Genomic DNA, 21922 nt, shown 5'->3' on the forward strand with positions numbered 1-21922 from the left:
TCTAATAGGTGTGAGATGATATCTCATTTTGGTTTTGATTTGCATTTCCCTGATGATTAGGGATGTGGAGTACCTTTTCATGTACCTTTTGACCATTTGTATGTCTTTGGAAAAATCTCTATTCACATCCTCTGCTCGTTTTTTAATTGAATTGAGGTTTTTTGCTATAGATTTGTATGTGTTTTTGTAAATATATTTTGGATATTAACCTCTTATCAGATATATGATTTGCACATATTTTCTCCTATTTCGTAGGTTGCCTTTTTATTTTGTTGATGATTTCTTTTGCTGTACAGAAGCTTTGTAGTTTGATGTAGCCCCACTTGTTTATTTTTGCTTTTGGTGTCAAATCCAAAAAATCTTTGCCAAGTCTGATATCTAGGAACTTATCCCTATGTTTTCTTCTAGGAGTTTTATGGTTTCAGGTCTTATGCTCAAATCTTTAGTCCGTTTTGAGTTGATTTTTGTGTATGGTGTAAGATAATAGTTCAGTTTCGTTCTTTTGCATGTGGCTGTCCAGTTTTCCCAACACCATTTCTTGGCTTATTTGTCATAAATTAATTGACCCTATATGTGTGAGTTTATTTCTGGGCTATCTGTTCTGTTCCATTGATCTATGTGTCTGTTTTTATACTAATACCATACTGTTTTGATTGCTATAACTTTGTAATATAATTTGAAATCAGGAAACACAATGTCCCCAACTGTGTTGTTCTTTCTAAAGATTCCTTTGGCTATTTGGAGTCTTCTGTGTCATAAAAATTTTAGGATTGTTTGTTCTGTTTCTGTGAAAAATGCCTTTGGAATTTTGATAGAGGTTGAATTGAATCTGTAGATCACTTTGAGTAGTATGGAGATTTTTTTAAAAATTTATGTTTAATTGCAGTAACATTGGATTATAACAATATATAGCTTTCAGATGTACTCGTAATACATTTCTCATTCTGTGTAGATTACATCATGTTCACCCCCCAAAAACTAATTATAGTCCATCTCCTCACATGTGAGCCTAATCACCCCTTTTGCCCTCCCCCCATTCCCCTATGGTAACCACCAATCCAATCTCTATTGCTATGTGTTTGTTTGGATATTTTCACAATATTAATTCTTCCAATCCATGAGCACGAGCTATCTTACCACTTATTTGTGTCTTCAATTTCTTTCATCAATGCATTCATGATTTCATGTTCTTTGGATAGTACCCAGCAGTGGAATGGCTGGGTCATATGGTAGTTCTATTCTTAATTTTTTGAGGAATCTCCATACTTTTGACCATAGTGTCTGCACCAGTGTGCACTCCCACCAGCAGTGTATGAGGCTTTTCTTCTCTCCACATCCTCTCCAATGCTTCTTGTTTCCTGTCTTGTTAATTATAGCCATTCTGATGGGAGTGGGGAGGTGATATCTCATTGTAGTTTTGATTTGCATTTCCCTGATAGTTAATGATGTTGAACATCTTTTCATGTGCCTGTTGGCTATCTGTATATCTTCTTTGGAGAAATCTCTGTTTAGATCTTTTGCCCACTTTTTAATTGGGTTGCTAGTTTTGTTGTTGTTGAGATGTATGAGTTCTTTATATATTTTGGATATTAATCCCTTATCAGATATATGATTTACAAACATCGGTACAGTAGAATACAATACAATATCAATACAGTATGTCAATAAAGTGTAATTACTTACGTAATGTTTACATTATATTAGGTATTATAAGTAATCTATAGATGATTTAAAGTATATGGGAGGATGTGCATAGGTTATATGCGAATACTACGCCATTTTATATAAGGGACTTGAGCATCTGAGGATTTTGGTATGGGGTCGGGTACAGTCCTGGAACCAGTCCTCCGTGGATACCGAGGAACAACTGTGTGTCCTAGGTTCTCTGACATCAGTGAAGAACCGAGCCAATGATAGATAGATAGCCTTGAAAGTGAAATATTAGAGAGATGAATATTGATGGGAAATGGCTCTTTTTGAAACCCTTGCGGGCACAGTATATCTCTATTTCCACATCTGTGTGTGTTCTCATGCAGTCATCTACATTGGGCCTTTTTAAAGCACTCCTGAAAACTCGGTTACCTTGGGGTGGGGTCGGTGTGTACGTTTATAGTGGAGAAATGTGTATTCAAACAACTACCTCCGATAACCCTGAGTGGTTTTAAAAAGCATCACTGAATCCTCATCAGCTAGTTTAGAGTAGGAAGGATTCACTGTTTTCAGCTTTTGACCCTGCATCTATATAAAATATATCAAAATATTCTTAATGATCTCAAGCTTTCCAAATAAATTTTATGGTTAACTTCAGTTTAAGGAAAGACAACTTTTTTTTTCTTTAGCAGCATTTTTTTTTACAATGATTTCTATCCCCAAAATGAGATTTTTAAAGGTGGAAAAGGGCTCTTTCTAGTACAAAGGAATAATTTTTGTGGTATGAAGGAATAGAATTTAAAAGTGAGTGATTTAGAAGAATGTATTCCCACTTTGTTATGTAGTTAGTAATAGAAAATGCCTGACTTACCATTTTCCTTCATTATATTTTCCTTAATGTATGTCTTATTCTCCATTTCCTTTAATATTCTTTAGATCAGAAACTAAATTTCATTTATGGTTAAATCTTCCAACATTGAAATAGATTTTTCTTCTTAAGTTTATACAAAACAATTTTTCTTTTATGTTTATTAGCAGAGAGTATAAAAGATCAAAATCAACATGCTGTGAACAAGCAATACGAAAGAGAAAGGCAAAGACTTGCTTCTGGAATAGAAGAACTGCGTGCTAAGCTGATGCAAATAGAAGCTGAGAATTCTGATTTGAAGGTTAACATGGCCCACAGAACTAGTCAGTTTCAGCTGATTCAAGAGGAGCTGCTAGAGAAAGCTTCAAACTCTAGCAAACTTGAAAGTGAAGTAAGCTTGAATTAGCTGTTTATATGTACTAAATTTTGAGACAAGAAAAAAGGTATTGTTTTAGTGTATTGTAAAAATTGTGTAAGTCCAGGTTTATACATTTTTTAAAAAGTTAATGATACCACATAAATTATAAATTCTTTTACAATTGTATTTGGAACCTTTGGGTTTTAGCCTATGTTAAAAGAAGGAAAATACTCCCTAGTGACTAAAAGGTCTCAAATTTGGTGGAACTTATATTATATCATACTCTATTGTTTCTTTCAAGTATAAGTTAATATGGCTAATACACATTTACAAGTAAAGCATTTGGATTATGTTATTAGGGGGAAAGGAGTGGTAATAGAGGATTTCAAATTTTAGCAAACAGCAAAACCACATGGGAAGCCTGTTAAAACATGCTAGTTTCTGGGTCCTACTCCAGTGATTCTGGTTCAGTAGATATGGAGTATTGTTCAGGAATCTGCGTTTTTAAACAACTACATGTGTATCTGATGCAGATATGCTATGGATTACATTCTGAAAAGGGGATAATGTGTGTTTTTGTGAAATGTGGTCTTCATTTCCACTGAGGACACAACAAGGATGCCTTTTAGATAATTGTAGATCAGGACCACATGTGTATGTGTTATACTCAGCCTTCAGCCAGAGGCTGCAGCCGTCTGTTGGGGGTACTTTTTAAATGTCTGGTTTCTTAAAGTCTGTAGCCAGGACTAAGCTAAAGACCTGTAGCATAGGAACTTACATAAGTAATGGAAAAGGAGATTTAGTCAGTCTGTAATTATAGTGATCAGCTTACTTAGAAATTGTCAAGTATTGAGATTAATAAGTTTTTTTAACTACAAAATTAGCACAGTCTTGTTGAAAATACAGAAAGGGACAAAGAAGAAAATAAATCATTGATAATTCTATCACCAGAAATTACTATTGTTAACATTTTGTTATACTAATTTCAAAAGCTAATTTCTTAAAGCTACTTTTAAGAAATGGGTTAGGGTGCAATCCTATTTGGATGTAGGAGTCTGAATTAAGTTATTTATGTATTACATAGATGGAACAAGCTATGTCGTATCTCTGGTTTTCCCTTCACTATTTTTCTTCTTAATTGTCGCTTATTTTTAAAAGCAATTTTTAAAAAATAATTTTTTATTTATTTCAATGTTTTTTCAGATGACAAAGAAATGTTCTCAACTTTTCACTCTAGAGAAACAGCTGGAAGAAAAAATAGTTGCTTATTCCTCTATTGCTGCAAAAAACGCAGAACTAGAACAGGAGCTTATGGTAAAAATTACCCTTTTTTGCTACAGATTCACTGACTTTAAGGCACTTAATTTGTGACAACATGTTTGTTTTAGTATCATTATTGTAAAATGTACTAAATTGGAAAGTATCAATTCTACTGAACTCTTCTGATTATTCATTTTTTGTTTCTGTATTTTTCAGTTAATAGGCTTATATGGCAAGTTATCTAAGCTTTCTTTTATCCTAATAAAATTGAAGGTAGTAGCTATGCTTCTAAGTAATTTAAAATAGTTTAATCTTCTCATTTTGATACAATTTCTAAAATAACTATTTTGTCTTTTTTATAAGTATTCAAATATTTTTGGAATTTGACATATTAACTACTGTGATTCTTTAAAGAGTATGTGACACATTTAATGCTTTACTAATGTTCTTTTGTGTAAAACTAGTTCTCAATTATATTCTTTTAAAGTGTTTTTGTGTTTTTAGGAAAAGAATGAAAAGATAAGAAGTCTAGAAACCAATATCAATACAGAGCATGAGAAAATTTGCTTAGCTTTTGAAAAGGCAAAGAAAATTCATCTGGAACAGCATAAAGAAATGGAAAAACAGATTGAAAGAGTAAGATATTAATCATGTTTTAACAAGTAGAAATAATGTTTATTTAGAATGTGAATGCTGAAAAGAACCTTAAACATTAGTAGCCCAGCTTTCTTTTTTTTAATAAATGAAGAAACAAATCTATAGAAAAGTCAGTGGCAAGTACTATAATTAGAATCCCATTACTCATGGATCATTTTACAATATTTTCTTATATAGTACTCCTGCCATTTCAGTTTTAATCATTTTTTGATGTTATCAGAGTGATTCTGTAATTACTGACAGTGAAGACTCCTTTCCTCTAGAGACATCAGTTGCTTGAAGATTGGTTGAATGTAGAAGCACTATTAACCTCAAGTTAAAAGTAAAGAGTAAAAACAAAAGTAAAGAAGATACGAGACCACAACATAAAACTAAATAAAACATAGATAATTTGGATGGGCTTAATAGCAGAATGGAGCTAACAAGAGGAAAAAAATATGAGCTTGAAATACAGACCAATAGATGTTATTTGGTCTGAGCAACAGAGAGAAAAAAAGATTTGGAAAAAAATGAACAGAGCCTCAGGAACCTGTGGGACAGTATCAGAAGGTCTAACATGCATGTCATGAGAGCCCTAGAGAACAGGAGAATGAGATTAATAATGACTGAGTACTTGGCAAATTTAGTGAAGGAAATAAATTTACAAATTCAACAAGCTCAAAGAGGATAAAATCAAAGAAAACCACTACTAGACACATCACAATGCTTGCTGAAAACCAAAACAAAGAATCTTGAAATCAGCCAGAGATAACACATTATATGTAGGGGAACAGAGATTAAAATTACTGCAAATTTCTCATCAAAAACCATGAAGATTAGAAGACAGAAGAACTGTATCTATCCATCTGTCTGTCTATATTTTTTTAGATGATTTAGATTTTAGTTGGAGACATCAACACTACTCTTTTCTGTAACTGATAGAATAAGTAGACAGATCAACAAGGGTATAGAACTCAGCTGAACAACACAGTCAACCAGCTTAACCTAATTGACATTTATGGAATATTCCACCGCAAAACAGAATACACATTCTTCTCCAGTGCATCTGGAACATTGACCAAGATATAGCATACCTTAGCTCATAAAATAGACCTTATCAAATTTAAAAGAATTGAAACCATATATAGGATGTTTTCTGACCTTGATGGAATTAATCTATATACCATTAACAGAAAGATATCTGGAAAATCCTCAAATATTTGTAAGTTAAACAAACACACTTCTAAATAATCCGTGGGTCAAAGAATAAGCCTCAAGGGAAATTAAAAACACTTTAAACTGAATGTAAATAGAAATCATGACATATCAAAATTTGTGGAATTTAGCTTGAGCAGTTCTTGGAGATTTAGAGTATTAAATGCATATATTAGAAGAAAATAAAGAAAAATCAATAATCTAAACTTCCATCTTAAGAATCTAGCAAAAGAAGAACAAAATCAACCCCCCAAAAACAGAAAGATGGAAATAATAAAAAGCACAATTGGAAAGAATCGAAATTTGAAAAGAGAATATTAGTAGAGAAAAATCAGCGAAACCCAAAACTGGTTCTTTGAAAAGACCAACAAAATTTATAAACCTCTAGCCAGTCTGACCAAGAAAAAAAAAGAGAAAACACAAATTACCTATATCAGGAGTGAATAAGGGTCTATCACTACATACCTCACAGAGAGTAAAGGTTAAGGAATACTACAAATAATTCTGTGCACATTTAATTTGCCAACATATGAAATAAACCGATTCCTCAAAAGACACAAACTAGTAATACTCAAGAAGAAATAGCCTGAATGGTTCTGTATATATTAAAGAAGTTGGATTTGTAGTTTAAAAACTTTCCAAAAAAGGAAATTTCAAGCCCAGATGGTTTCAGTGATTAATTCTTACAAACATCTAAAGAACTAATAACAGTTCTAGACAATCTCTTCCAGAACACAGAAGAGAAGGGATCACTTCCCAACTCACTGATGAGGCTAGCATTTCTCTGATACCAAAATGAGACATAGTATCAAAAGAAACACAAAATAATACACGTCTTGAACATTGAAGCAAAAATAATCAATGAAATGTTAGCAAATCAAATCCAGCAACAAGTACACACACATAACACATAAGGAAACATAAACAAGAGGGCAAATTCCTGGGAATAGAAGGCTGATTCAACATTCAGAAAAAATCAATGAAACTTACCATATTATTAGACCAAAAAGACCTACATGATCATATCAATAGATGCAGAAAAAGCATTTGACAAAATTCAGTGTTGTCTCATGATAAAAACTCTTAGCCAACTAGGAATGCAAGGAAACTTCATTAACTTTGTAAAGGATGTCTCCCCAAAAAAGCCCTATAGATAATACCTGAATGATGGAACATTTAACGCTTTCCCTCTAAGATAGGAAATTCTCAAATTTTGTTGGTGGGAATGCAAAATGGTGTAACTCCTGTGCTAAGCAATTTGACGTTTTCTTATAAAGTTAAATATACACGTAACACATGACCCAGAAATCCTTGATATTTAGCCTAGACAAATGAAAACTTATGTTTACACTGAAACCTTTATAGTGGCATTGTTTGTAATCACCAAAAACTGGAAACAACCTAGTGTCTTTCAAAGGGTGAATGTATAAACTATGGTACCTGAAATACAATGGACTACTGCTCAGTAATAACAAGGAAAAATGTACGTGAATCTCCAAGGCATTATGCCAAAAGGAAAGCCAATTTCAAAGTGTTGTATACTATATAATTCTATTTCTATGACATTCTCAAAAAAGTCAAAATCTATAGGATGGAGAGCAGTTCCTTGGTGTTGGTGTTGGAGAGGGTGGGGAATTTGACTATAGAGGATTAACATGAGGAATTTTGAGGGTGAAGCGACCTTCTGTATCCTGATTGTGGTGGGAGTTTCATGAATCTATGTGTGTGTTAAAAAAACTCAGAACCATACACCAAAAAATGAGTATAAACTAATTTTTAAAAAGCCTACACCCTGGAATCATTGTTACAATCTTAGTTTATATCTTCCAGACCAGTTTCTCTGCATTTTGGCATACTTACGTGTATGAAATATATGTATACAAAAACACACAAACATAAAGTAAACATACTTTTTAATAGCTTCGTTTCACAGACTGGTTTGTATTTGAATTATTTCCTGTTTTTCAGAATTATAATTAATTTTCAGTAAACTTCATTATAAAGCTATTTTTTTCCATATTGTAGAATGTTATAATAGATTCTCAAAAGTAGAACTACTGATTCAGAAGTTAAAAAATATTTTTCAAATGAGGACTTTATCCCTGATAAATTCTTGAAGGTTTAGTCTGAGAGTGGCAGAAATTTTAGGAAGATATTATCTTTGCTATTTCAGATAGTGAACTGCAGGGAATTGACATGATAGGTCTGTCAGAGGGCCTCCCTGATAATCGACGTCAGCTTCTATGAAAATCTATGGTTATAACATCATTTAATCTTGTTTGGTCATGAAATTTATTTCAATATATTCATGTTTTAGGAAAAAATCCTAAAGTTATTTAACATTCTTTTTTTTTTAACTTTTTTTTATTGTGGTAAAATATACCTAACATAAAATTTATCATCTTAACCATTTTATCATGGCAGGGCATGTCTGGTGGTCACAAACTTTCAGCTTTTATTTATCTGGGAGTGTCTTAATTTCTTCCTCCCTTTTGAAAGACAGTCTTGCCAGATATAGGATTTTTGGTAGACAGTTTTTTTCTTTTGACTATGTCAGCCCACCGTCGTATGGCCTCCAAAGTTTCTAATGAGAAATCTGCTTGTAATTTTACTGAGGATCCCTTCTATGTGATGATTCACTTATCCCTTGTAGCTTTCAAGATTGTCTCTTTGCCTTTTGAAAGTCTGATTATAATGTGTCTTGGTGTGGGTCTCTGATTTCTTCTTACTTGAAGTTTGTTGAGATTCTTGGATGTTTATATTCATGTCTTTCATCAATTTTGGGACATTTTCAATCATTACTTCTTCAGATATTCTTTCTTTACCTCTTCTCTCTCCTTTCCTTCTGGGACTCCCATAATGTGCATGTTGGTCACCTTGATGGTGTCCAACAGATTCCTTTGTCTCTGTTCACATTTCTTCAATCTTTTTTCTTTCTGTTCCTCTAATTTCTGATGTGTTTTATTTGAGTATTTTCATTTGAGTGTTTTTATTACAGAGTTCCTCAGTTTTAAAATTTTCTAGATAACTTGCTTATTTTTATTATAAGTGTGTGTGTGATGTATATCGTATGTATAAGTTTTGTACACGTGTATATAGTGTGCACATATATACATATACACATCAGTAATTTCATATTTTGTCTTCACAAAAGTTTTTTGAAAGTTTGATAACAGCAGTTATTGGTGAAGTTGTGAGGAATGAGAATCTTATACATGTCTAATGAAAGTACAAATTTTGATGCTCTTTGAAGAGAAATACCTAATAAAGTTGGAAATATGCTTATCCTACAACCAAGTCTACTTCTAGATCTGTTCTAAAGAAACTCTAATACATGTACTTAAAGAGACATGTGCAAAGGATGTTATTGCACCATTGTTGTAACAGTGAAAAAACACAAAAGAGTTCCCGAGTAGAAGAGTAGACAGCCTGTAGTTTGTTGTTACAATGGAATACTGTATTGTCTTAAAAATAAAAGAATTAGATCCACATATGGATACATGGATAAATATCCATGGGTAGATATCTAAAACAATATTAAGTGAAAAAAACAAGTTGCTGAAATTTGTTGAAGTGTTGATATCGTCTGTGTAAAATTTCGAAACAGAAAACTGTGTTACATGTTGTTTGTGGATCTGCATATGTAGAAAAAGCACAAAAAACATGTATGAGAGTGAAATACACCAGAGAATAATACAGACCAATTTCAGCATAGTATTGATGAGGATGAAAGGATGAAAGGATGAAACATGGGCGTGTGATTTCATTTCTTCTCTAAAAGGAGGGACACTGAAGGAAATTTGGTAAAATGTAAAATTCTATGTAATTTCAGTGGTAATTTAACAGTATTATATTCTTTTCTGTATATTTAAAGTGTTTCAAAAATTTTTTAAAATACGAAAATGAGTAGATCCTCTTTTTGTGTTTAGCTTGAATGTCAACTAGAGAAAAAAGACCAACAATTTAAAGAACAAGAAAAGACAATGTCTATGTTGCAGCAAGATATAATATGTAAACAACATCATCTTGAATCACTAGACAGACTCTTGACGGAAAGCAAAGGGGTAAAATTATCTTTATAGAAGTTCCATTCAAAAGCTGACTAATATTTTAAGTTTGTGTTTCTGTAACATACCTTTAATTCTAATCAAATCAATTGTTTAACAGCCTGTTACTAATACTAAAATATTTACACACACACTTATATTTTTGCTACCAATCTCTATTTTTCAGCAAATGGAAAAGGAAAATATGAAGAAAGATGAAGCTTTGAAAGCATTACAGAACCAAGTATCTGAAGAAACTATCAAGGCTAGTATGCTGATGCTTAAAAAAATTTAAAAAGAAATTTTTTTTCTTAATGGAGACATTGTTGTGCCTTTTAACAATTTTTCTCTATAAATTGTAAAAATTATTTATATGAAAATCAATTAAGAGGTAAAGATTTTACCTGAGTCAATGAACTTAGTTTCTGTAAGTATATTTTCTTCAATGGGAATTATGATCTTAAGTATTTGATAGTTGATAATCTAGTTTGTAGATTATCTAACCTCTTTTTGTTTTTTACCATAAGAAAGGTTTTTTTTTTTATTGAGTTCATAATAGTTTACATCAATGTGAGATTTGTTGTACGTTATTTCTTGACTGTCACCACATAAGTGCTCCCCTTCACCACCAGTGCTCCCCCCACCCCCTTTCCCCTAGTAACCACTGAACTGTTTTCTTTGTCCCAGTGCTTATTTATATTCCACATATGAGTGAAGTCATCTGGTGTTTGTCTTTCTCAGACTGGCTTATTTCACTTAGCATAATTCCCTCTAGGTCCTTCCATGTTGTTGCAAATGGGATGAATTTGTCTTTTTTTCTGGCTGAGTAGTATTCCGTTGTGTGTATATATATATCTATCCCACATCTTCTTTATCCAGTCATCGGTCAATGGGCCCTTGGGTTGCTTCCATGTCTCGGCTATTGTGAATAGTGCTGCAATTAACATAGGGGTGCATATGTTACTTTGGATTGTTGATTTCAAATTATTTGGGTAGATACCCAGTAGTGGGGTAGCTGGGTCATATGGTAGGTCTATTTTTAGTTTTTTGAGGAATCTCCGTACTGTTTTCCATAGTGGTTGCACCAGTTTGCATTCCCACCAGCAGTGTGTGAGGGTTCCCTTTTCTCCACACCCTCTCCAACATTTGTTATTTTTAGTCTTAGTGATTATAGCCATTTTAGCAGGCATAAGTTTGTATCTTAGTGTAGTTTTGATTTGCATTTCCCTGATGACTAGTGATGTTGAACATCTTTTCATGTGCTTATTGGCCATCTGTATATCTTCTTTGGCAAAATGTCTGTTTATCTCCTCTGCTCACTTTTTGATCGGGTTGTTTGCTTTTTTATTGTTCATTTGTGTGAGTTCCTTATATATTATGGAGATTAACCCCTTGTCAGATATATGATTTGCAAAATATTTTCTCCCAATTGGTGGCTTGTCTCTTTGTTTAGATCCTACTTTCTTTTGCGTTGCAGAAGCTCTTTAGTCTGATGAATTCCCACTTGTTTATTTTTTCTTTTGTTTCCCTTTCCCTTGTCTGAGAGGACATGGTATTTGAAAAGATCCTTTTTAGTTTGATGTCAAAGAGTGTACTACCAATATTATCTTCCAGGAGTTTTATAGTTTCAGGACGTATCTTCAAGTCTTTGATCCATTTTGAGTTTATTTTTGTGTATGATGTGAGATAGTGGTCTACTTTCATTCTGTTGCTTGTGGCTGTCCAGTTTACCCAACACTATTTATTGAAGAGACTATCTTTTCTCCATTGTATGTTCTTGGGACCTTTGTCAAGATTAGCTGACCGTAGATGTGTGGTTTTATTTCTGGGCTCTCAGTTCTGTTCCATTGATCTGTGTGCCTCTTTTTGTACCAGTACCATGCCATTTTCATCACTATGGCTTTGTGGTACATTTTGAAGTCAGGGATTGTGATACCTCCAACTTTGTTCTTTTTTCTTAGGATTCCTTAGCAATTCAGGGTCTTTGATTGCCTCATATAAATTTTAGTATTCTTTGCTCTATTTCCCTGAAGAATGTCATTGGGATTCTGAATGAGATTGCATTGAATCTGTAGATTGCTTTCGGTAGTATGGATATTTTAACTATGTTTATTCTTCCAATCCATGAGCAAGGAATCTCTTTCCATCTCTTTAAGTCATTATCAATTTCTCTCAGTAATATCTTATAGTTTTCTTTGTATAAGTTCTTCACCTCTTGGTTAAATTTATTCCTAGGTACTTTATTTTTTTAGTTGCGAGTGCAAGTGGAATTATATTTTTGAGTTCTCTTTCTGTAAGTTCTTTAGTGGAGTATAGAAAAGCAACTGATTTTTGTAAGTTGACTCTGTACCCTCCAACTTTACTGTAGTTGTTAATTATTTCTATTAGTTTTCCAGTGGATTTTTTGGGGTTTTCTATGTATAAGATCATGTTGTCTTCAAACAGCCAGAGTTTCACTTCTTCACTCCCTATTTGGATTCCTTTTATTCCTTTCCCTTGCCTGAATGCTCTGGCCAAAACCTCCAGTACTATGTTGAATAAGAGTGGTGAGAGTGTGCATCCTTGTCTCGTTCCTGTTCTCAAGGGCATGGTGCTCAGATTTTGCCCATTGAGTATGATGTTGGCTGTGGGTTTGTCATATCTGACCCTTATTATGTTGAGGTAATTTCCTTCTATCCCCATTTTGTTCAGAGTTTTTATCATAAATGGCTGTTGGATCTTGTCGAATGCTTTCTCTGCATCTATTGAGATGATCATGTGGTTTTTATTCCTCAGTTTGTTGATGTGGTGTATCGCGTTGATTGATTTGCGGATGATGAACCATCCTTGTGTCCCTGGTATGAATCCCACTTGGTCATGATTATGATCCTTTTGATGTATTGCTGAATTTGGGTTGCCAAAATTTTGTTGAGAATTTTTTCATCTATGTTCATCAGCGATATTGGTCTGTAGTTCTCCTTTTTTGTGCTGTCCTTGTCAGGCTTTGGTATCAGAGTGGTGTTGGCCTCGTAGAATGTGTTAGGAAGTGTTCCATCCTCCCATATTTTTTGGAAAAGCTTGAAAAGTATAGATATTAAATCCCCTGTGAATGTTTGGTAGAATTCCCCAGGAAAGTTATCTGGCCCTGGGGTTTTATTCTTTGGGATGCTTTTGATTGCTATTTCAGTCTCCTTCCTTGTGATTGGTCGGTTCAGACTATCTACTTCTTCTTGACTTAGCTTTGGGAGATTGAAAGAGTCTAAGAATTTACCCATTTCCTCTAGGTTATCCATTTTGTTGGCATATAGTTTTTTCTAGTATTCTCATATAATCCGTTGTATTTCTGTGGGGTCTGTTGTTATTTCTCCTCTTTCATTCCTGATTTTGTTTATTTGAGCTTTCTCTCTTTTTTTCTTTGTAAGTCTGGCTAGGGGTTTGTCAATTTTATTTATCTTCTGAAAGAACCAGCTCTTTGTTTCATTGATGCTTTCTACTGCCTTTTTTGTTTCAGTAGCATTTATTTCTGCTCTGATTTTTATTATTTCTCTCCTTCTGCTGACTTTGGGCTTTGTTCTTCTTTGTCTAATTCAGTTACATGTAATTGAGATTGCTTATTTGGGATTTTTCTTGTTTGTTGAGGTGTGCCTTATTGCAATGAATTTCCCTCTTAATACAGCTTTTGCTGCATCCTGTATGAGTTGGTGTGGCAAGTTATCATTTTCATTTGTCTACTGATATTTTTTGAATTCTTCTTTAATTTCTTCAATGATCCATTGCTTGTTCAATAGCATATTGTTTAGTCTTCACATCTTTGTCCCTTTGTCAGCTTTTTTCTTATAAATAGTTTCTAGCTTTATAGCATTATCATCCGAGAAGATGCTTGTTATTATTTCAATTTTTTTAAATTTATAGAGCCTTGCCTTGTTTTCCAACATATGGTCTATCCTTAAGAATGTTTCGTGTGCACTTGAGAAGAATGTATATTCTGCTGTTTTTGGATGGAGTGTTCCGTATATGTCTGTTAAGTCCAACTGTTTTAGCTTTTCATTTAATTCCACTGTTTCCTTGTTGATTTTCTGTCTGGATGATCTGTCCAGTGATGTGAGTGGGGTGTTGAGTTCCCCTACTATTACTGTGTTATTTTAGATATCTTCTTTTTAGGTTTGTTAAATAGTTGCTTTATGAACTTTGGTGCTCCTGTGTTAGGTGCATAGATATTTATAAGCCTTATTTCTTCTTGATGTAGTGTCCCTTTGATCATTATCTATTGCCCCTCTTTGTCTCTCTTTACCTGCCTTATCTTGAAATCTACTTTGTCTGATGTAAGTATTGTGACACCTGCTTTCTTTTGTTTGCCATTAGCTTGGAGTATCGTCTTCCACCCTTCACTCTGAGCCTGTATTTGTCATTGGAGCTGAGATGTGTTTCCTGGAGGCAACAAATTGTTGGATCTTGTTCTTCAATCTATCTTGCCACTCTGTGTCTTTTTATTGGAGAGTTCAATCCGTTTACATTGAGGGTGATTATTGATGTGTGAGGGCTTAATGCTGTCACTATATCAGTCATTTTCTGGCTTTCCTGCATTCCCTGTGTGTTTTGGTCTACCCATTGAATTATGCAGTTTTTTATGCTGTGTTTCTTTATTTTTTGTGTTTCTGTTCTGCTTTTTAGTTTAGTGGCTACCCTGAGGTTTGTAATCAGAATCTCGTGCATAACAGTCCATTTTCTGATGGCCTCTTATTTCCTTAGTCTAAACTGATTCAGTTCCTTTCCTCCTCCCCTCCAGTTACTATTCTCATATCTTATTCCAACTTGTGTTGTGAGTTTGTGGTTAAAATGACAAGATTGTCTTTGTTTTTGGTGTTTTCCTTCCCTTTAGCCTAATGCTGTAGTTGAATGTTTGCTATCCTATTCTGCTTCTGTCTATTTGTCTCCTTACTCTGTGTTTTGTGACCCCCTTCTCTCTTGTTTTTTTTTTCCGAGTATGAAGGCCTTCTTGAGGATTTCTTGTGTGTGTGTGTGGTGGGCGGGGGGGGGGGGGTGGGAGGGGGGGTGGGGCGGTCGCGTGGCTGCAAAGTCCCTTAGCTTTTGCTTGTCTGGGAAAGATTTAATTTCTCTCTCATATCTGAAGGATATTTTGCTGGATAGAGTATTCTTGGCTGAAGATTTTTATCTTTTAAAGTTTTGAATATGTCATTCCATTCTCTCCTTGCTTGTAAGGTTTCTGCAGAGAAATCTGCTGAAAGTCTGATAGGGGTTCCTTTATAGGTTATTTTCTTCTGCCTTGCTGCCCTGAGTATTCTTTCTTTGTCATTCATTTCTGCCAGTTTTACTGCTATATGCCTTGCAGTAGGTCTTTTACATTGACAAATCTAGGAGATCTGAAAGCTTCCTCCACACACATTTCCCTCTCAGTCCCTAGATTTGGGAAGTTCTCTGCTATTATTTCTTTGAGCACACTTTCTGCTCCATTCTCCTTCTCTTCACCTTCTTAGATGTGTATAATTCTTATGTTGTATTTCCTCATTGAGTCGGATATTTCTTGGAGACTAAGATAGGTTTGTTTTTCAACAAAAAAATATTTTTTAACTGTAGCTACTTATTAATATTACCAGTAAAGAATTAATGGAGTGAGTGAAAGGAGATGAAACTATAAGCAGTCTAGTTTTGCTTCTTTTCACCAGTTCTGCCAGAAGATTAATTAGGGTAAAAATCCAGAATTTCTAGATAAAATACAGTTTTGTGGCTAGTATGTCTTCATGATTAAAGGCATGTGCTTTGAAGTTGAATTGACTTGGGTTTCAGTTTGACTTCAGAGTGCTTACTAATTGTAATCTTGGCTAGGTTAGTTAAGGTCTCTGAGCTTTAATTCCTTCATCTGTAAAATAGGGGTAATAATACCCTAGAAGTGGGTCACTGTGAGAATTAAATGAAATGAAGTACATAAAATTCTTAGCACATACTAAGTTACTCAAAGTTTAATAAGTAATGACTATATATTCAATATTTTTCCCTTTGCATTTTTAGTGTTAAAAATAGGTCCAAACATATTGCTACCTTTATTCTGTCATATATGGATTGAACATAAAGGATATTAAAAAATCCAGTGTTATTTACTTTTTGCCTAGTACTCTGTTTTTAATCCATTTTGTGACCATGTATACTCATATAAACACAATTTTATGTTTATCCATAACTTTTCTATAATATTCTCCAATCTGTTAACATTTAGTGCTATGTCTATTCATTTCCTCATGTAAAAATAACCTCTAAGGTCATTAGCATTTAAAAAAACCCATTACTCTACAAACGTTGGCATGCAATAATTTCATTAAATAAAATCCATATCACCACTTACCTCCTGTTTTTCATTAAACTCCCTGACACATCTAGCCAGTCATCTGGTAAGTTATTTCCATGTGTTAATAAGCAGAGATGAGACAGGAAGGATATCAGCAAAACAATGACTTATGATGCTGCATTTTATTCCCTTGGTACCTTTAATAGGCTTGCTGTTATTGGGGGAAAAGTCAAAATGAGGAAGAAATATTTAAGCAAAGTTCCTATGACTCAAGCTATACTAAAATGATTCTAACATATAGAATATTTGTAGCAACAAAATAGAAACTTGAAGCCTGGTTTTCTTCACTTGATTATGTCATTACCACTTTCCTCTCCTGACTTTTGGCCATTTCCCTCAGCATTGCTCTATTTGTTCTTTGCCAAAAAAAATATTATGAACTTTTTATTTGTGGGAGAATAATAAGGATCAGTTTAAAGTTGTGTTACTTATAAAAATATGATTAATGAGAGCTAGAAGATTGATGGGAAAATTCTGAACAGTTAACAAGAAACCAACTAATTTATATAATTTAGGTAATATGTAATTGGTAATTGATAACCAGTCATGTAATTGGTTACATAAATAACCAATTATGTTACCTGCTGTTAAATAGAAAATTGAGAAGGTGCTTATTAGGTGCTTATTGTTATTTTAGTTATTTGTTTTCTTTTGTTTTCAATTCTGGATTTTTGCCCCCAAAAGAAAATCATAAGTGGAAAAAAATAAACAAAAAAGAAGAGCTTAGTTGCTTTTGTTGAAGATGGGCAGCCTAGAGCCCCAACTTGGTTGCCCCCAGACTGTGTCCCTGAGGAGGTTCTTTGGTTCAGCAGAGCAATGTCTGTTTTGATTTCATTCACTCATGTACGTATACATACATGTATATTTGTAGGTGGTTTGTATGCAATGAATGATGTTTATTTGTGTGAGATTCAGCTTCTCAAACTGTTTGTTCAAATAAGCAATTTAACAGAGTAGTAGATGTTTTGGTTTTTATTATTTGTTTTAATTGATTAATTTTTAATTAAATTTTATTTTGAAAAATTTCAAACCCATAAACAAATGGGAAGAAGAGAACAGAGAACATCTGTGTATGCCTCACCTAGATTCACTGTCTGTTAAACTCTAGGTACGCTCACGTCATCTCTTTCTATGGACGCGTGTCCACATGGCCACTTGTGCCTGCACCCACCCAATCCCACCCCCACTCACACCTTTCCTTTGTGCCAGATCACCTGAGAGAAGGTTGCAGATGCCTTAATACTTTACACATTTAATCTCCTATGAACAGAAACTATCTCTTACGGGACCACGCCACCTTTACACACCAGAGAAAGTCATCATTAATTTAATAACATCATTCAAACCATAGTCCATACTGAAATTTTCTCAGTTATTTAAAAATGTTCTTTATAGCCTTGATACTCAAAGCGTGGTATGCGTACTAGCAGCATTAGCATCACCTGGGACCTTTTTGACTTGCAGAATATCTGCTGTACTTCAGACCTACTAAACAGAGCTGGGACTAAGCTGAAGCAAGTGAGGTGCATCTGGCACAAAACTTAAGAAGATGCTTACTCTCAGGGTCCTACAAGTGAAGTGTCGGCACTTGCATGACCCTGAGAGTAAGTGCCTCTTAAATTCTGAGCCCTAGGCGGCTCCCTTTCCTCACTCTAGTCCTGACCCTGCTACTGAATCAGAATCTGTAGTTGAGCGGGATGTCCAGGTGATTTGTATGCCCATTAAAACCTTGAGAAACACTACTTTAGATTTTTGCTTTTCTTTCCCCAAGCTAGGATTCAGTCATAATTGATGTGTTGCCTTTAGCTCTTTAGATTCCCCTAAACTCATTGTCTCCTTCTATTCTTCATGGCGCTGAATCTTCTGAAAAGTCTAGGTCAACTAGAACACCATGTGGCTTTTACTGTGTTCTTCCCACTGTTTCACATCAGGAGGCACATAATCTCAGACCACCCCAGTATTGGCATTGCCAATCTTGACACCTTATTTAAGGTGGTTACTGCCAGATCTCACCATTTTAAGGGCATGTTTTTTTCTTTGTAATTAATAAATAAAATGTGGGGTGATTCTTTAGAGCCATGTGAATGTCTTGCTCATCAGCAACCTTATAACCAATGGTTTTAACATCTAGTGATGAACCATTCCTGAATGAGTTGTTATATTGTTGATTATCAGGCGTGATATTGACAGTCATAGATTTTATCTTTTCTCTGGGTGTGGATGATGATACAAAGTACTAACACTCATTCTCATGCTTAAGAAAGAAAATTTACGAGTATTTATACCTTTTATAAAATAAACGGTTAATTTGAAAATTATTACTAGGGCAACAGTTTGTTAACAAAGAAAGTTTTTAGCTGTTAATGGTTGTATTCACAGGCTATAGGGACAATCTTCGAAAACTCTTTCAAGATTCTCTTTTTAGAAATAAGAGTTGCAAGGATAATTTCATGATGTAGAATAGGATTGCAAGAGGGAAAATTTTTCTCCTTTTCTTCTTGTTGAGATTTCTTTCACACTTTCAAGACTATTTACTAGAATACTATTAGCATGAAGAGGAAAAAAAACACTTCTGAAAAGCTCAAAATTACAATAAGGAAAAGAAAGGAGCAAGACAAGAAATCTTATTAAATGCTGGGATATGGAGCATGTGTACAAATTGTGGCCCTTGAACTAATTTTTTGAAAAAAAATTTACTGAATTTGGGTCGCTCTTTGCTCATCTGCTCTTAATATTAAGGTAGTGTAAAGCATTTGCAGCTGTGTGAACACTTGAACCAACTAACATTGCTGCCTTTCTGAAAATGTTTTCACCGAGTCAAAGCAAAGGCAGTGTTCTCCTAAGTATTTTTTTCCTAGCTAACAAAAACATTTTTATTTTTTTAGTAACTTTAGCATATTAGAATCTTCACACCATAGCTTCGTTATCTTGCCAGTCTTATCTCCCAAGTACCCATCTCCTACAAATTCATGCTCTTGACACCCTAAGCTCTTGCCAACTTCTCACCATTCCCTTTCACAGCGCCTTGTCTCTGAACATGCTCTGTCTTCCTGCCTTTCTTCACCATGTCCTATTTATTCTTTGGGACTCCAGTCTCTGGTTTCCTCTTTGGTTTCCTAGTTTACAATGAAAAATTAATTTTCTAAGTAAATCTCTTCCGTAATAGCATTTTGTATCCTAACTTGGACTATATAATCACTGTTTGAAGCAGTGAGGTAACATTAGGAGATAAGTCTATAAAATATTGAACATATAATAAGCACTCATTAATATTAGTTGCTTTTCCCCTTTTTGCTCTTTCCCTGCTTAGGTCAGACAGTTAGATTCAGCACTGGAAATTTGTAAGGAAGAACTTGCCTTGCATTTGAATCAATTGGAAGGAAATAAGGAAAAGTTTGAAACACAGCTAAAGAAGAAATCTGAAGAGGTAAACTAACATTTCCTTTATACAGAGCCTGTTTTTCAAGTGTTTTCTTTTTAAGATATTATTTTCAAGATACTTTATAAGTACATCTTTATGAAGCTGATATAAAAAATCTTTCCAGTAAAATGTAAATTCCAATTTTATATTCTTTAAGAAACAAACATTATTTGAGTGCAACACGAAATGTGACGCCTTAAAGTTCTGATATTCTTTAATCTGTAGGAAATCAGAAGATGAAATTATTATTACTATCACAGAGTAATTCTATTATAAAATAATTAACCTTAGAACATTGTATAAAATTCTTCAAATTAAAAAAAATTTTTTTGGTTCCTTCTAGTTGTCTGAAGGATTGCAAATTAGATCTAGAAATTCAACTTTCTTTATTGAGATGAGTTTCTCAGATACTAGATAAAAGGCTTTTCTTGAGTTATCTTATTCACACCTCTGTATCCTCAGTGTCTGCCACTTTACTTTCAACACAATAGGTGGTCACTCAATGTTTGCTCAAAGGGATAAACTTCCTGAAGAATTCTATTTCTTTGTTAGAATTTTTTTTTTTAAGATTGGCACCTGAGCTAATAACTGTTGCCAATCTTTTTTTTTCTTCTGCCTTTTCTCCTCAAATCCCCCCAGTACATGGTTGTATATTTTACTTGTGGGTCATTCTAGTTGTGGCACGTGGGATGCTGCCTCAACCTGGCCTAATGAGCGGTGCCATGTCTGCGGCCAGGATCCAAACCAGTGAAACCCTGGGCTGGCGAAGCGGAACGCGCGAACTTAACCACTCGGCCACAGGGCCGGCCCCTGTTAGAATTTTTAATATATATATTTAAACCTTAAATTCATGTGTAGAAATAGTCCCCAGCAAATCTTTGTTAAAGTTGACTTGTGTATATCTAAAAGGTCCAACAAGAAAAACAGAAACCCTTCTATATCTTTAAAATGGAGGGATTTTTATACAGAGAATTAGATACACAGGTGATGGAGAGTAGAGAAACCAAACAAAGCATGCTAAGGTGACTCAGAGATTGTCATAAGAAGGGACCCTCTACCATCCTTAGGTATAGAGGAGCATCAAGAAGGGATCATGTGACTATAGTCCAGAAGCCGGGCTGCCTAGTGGAGCTAGGGCCACAGAGAAAGAGTCTGTCTAGTAGAAATTGGGGCTGTAGAGGAGGAAAACTGCTACTACTGGCCCCTTCCATTGGCCAAATCTATCTGTCATCCAGAGGGCAATTTCCTTCAATACACAGAGCACAGAGCAGGGGGAAGGCAGGGATAGATCTAAGAGCAAATTTGTAATTGACCAGCACTCCAGAATTAGGTAATTATATAACATTAGAGGTTAAAAAAACAAATCTCTCTATATATAACTTTAGAGGTTAAAAAAAGAAATCTTTATATTTCATATGGTCCTGTCATCCTCCTTGCACCTCCCTCTGTGAAGGTTTTTATAGCATCTTTGACAGATGGGCATATATTTCTTTACTCCAAAACATGGAAATTAAATCACCTAAACTATGAATACCTTGACATTAAAATAGGAATGTGTATATGTATGTTTTTATTGAGTTAATGATAGGTTACAATCTTGTGAAATTTCAGTTGTACATTATTGTCTGTCCGTCGTGTTGTAGCTGCCCTTCACCCTTGTGCCCACCCCCACCCCACCTTTCCCCTGGTAGCCACTAGTCTGTTCTCTTTGTCCACATGTTTAAATTCTGAAATAAGAATATATATATATTTTTTACTATGATCTTCTTTAAAATATTACTTAGGCATTTATTCTCTAGCCCTCACTACACTTCAGCATAAATGGACTTGGCAGAGATGGAGTCTGGAGGCAGGCAGTATTTGTAATAAGAGAGTTTGTTGAGCTTTAGACGTTGCGTTCTTAGAAAGACAATCAAACATGGATAACGTGTTTACCCAAAGCATAGGGTAGATGACGCGTTTACCCAAAATGAACTTAGAACTATTTTGGAAATACCTGGAAATATAAACTGAGGCTTAACTTGAATTAGAAATCTGAAGTGGCAGTCAGGTATGTACAACCACACTAGAGAATAAGCAAGTAAGTTAGAAAGATTTGGAGGCCCTTTCATTGCTGCTGAATTATTAG

General features: G+C 34.3%; 1 protein-coding gene across 13 annotated transcripts in view; it reads left to right on the forward strand.

The window, feature by feature from the left end:
* The window catches only part of CCDC18 (coiled-coil domain containing 18), a 100706-nt gene that overhangs the window by 33962 nt on the left and 44822 nt on the right, over positions 1 to 21922 (forward strand). For 12 of the 13 annotated variants that reach the window (XM_070486843.1, XM_014865255.3, XM_070486841.1 and 9 more), the window contains 6 exons: positions 2686 to 2909; positions 4080 to 4190; positions 4641 to 4772; positions 9917 to 10051; positions 10221 to 10298; positions 19684 to 19800. In XM_070486843.1, coding sequence (XP_070342944.1) covers positions 2686 to 2909; positions 4080 to 4190; positions 4641 to 4772; positions 9917 to 10051; positions 10221 to 10298; positions 19684 to 19800 — 797 coding nt within the window. The remainder of the gene's footprint in view (positions 1 to 2685; positions 2910 to 4079; positions 4191 to 4640; positions 4773 to 9916; positions 10052 to 10220; positions 10299 to 19683; positions 19801 to 21922) is intronic. The other variant, XM_044748950.2, reaches the window with a different exon arrangement.

The sequence above is a fragment of the Equus asinus genome, chromosome 16 (genome assembly GCF_041296235.1).
Source record: "Equus asinus isolate D_3611 breed Donkey chromosome 16, EquAss-T2T_v2, whole genome shotgun sequence".
Taxonomy (NCBI): domain Eukaryota; kingdom Metazoa; phylum Chordata; class Mammalia; order Perissodactyla; family Equidae; genus Equus; species Equus asinus.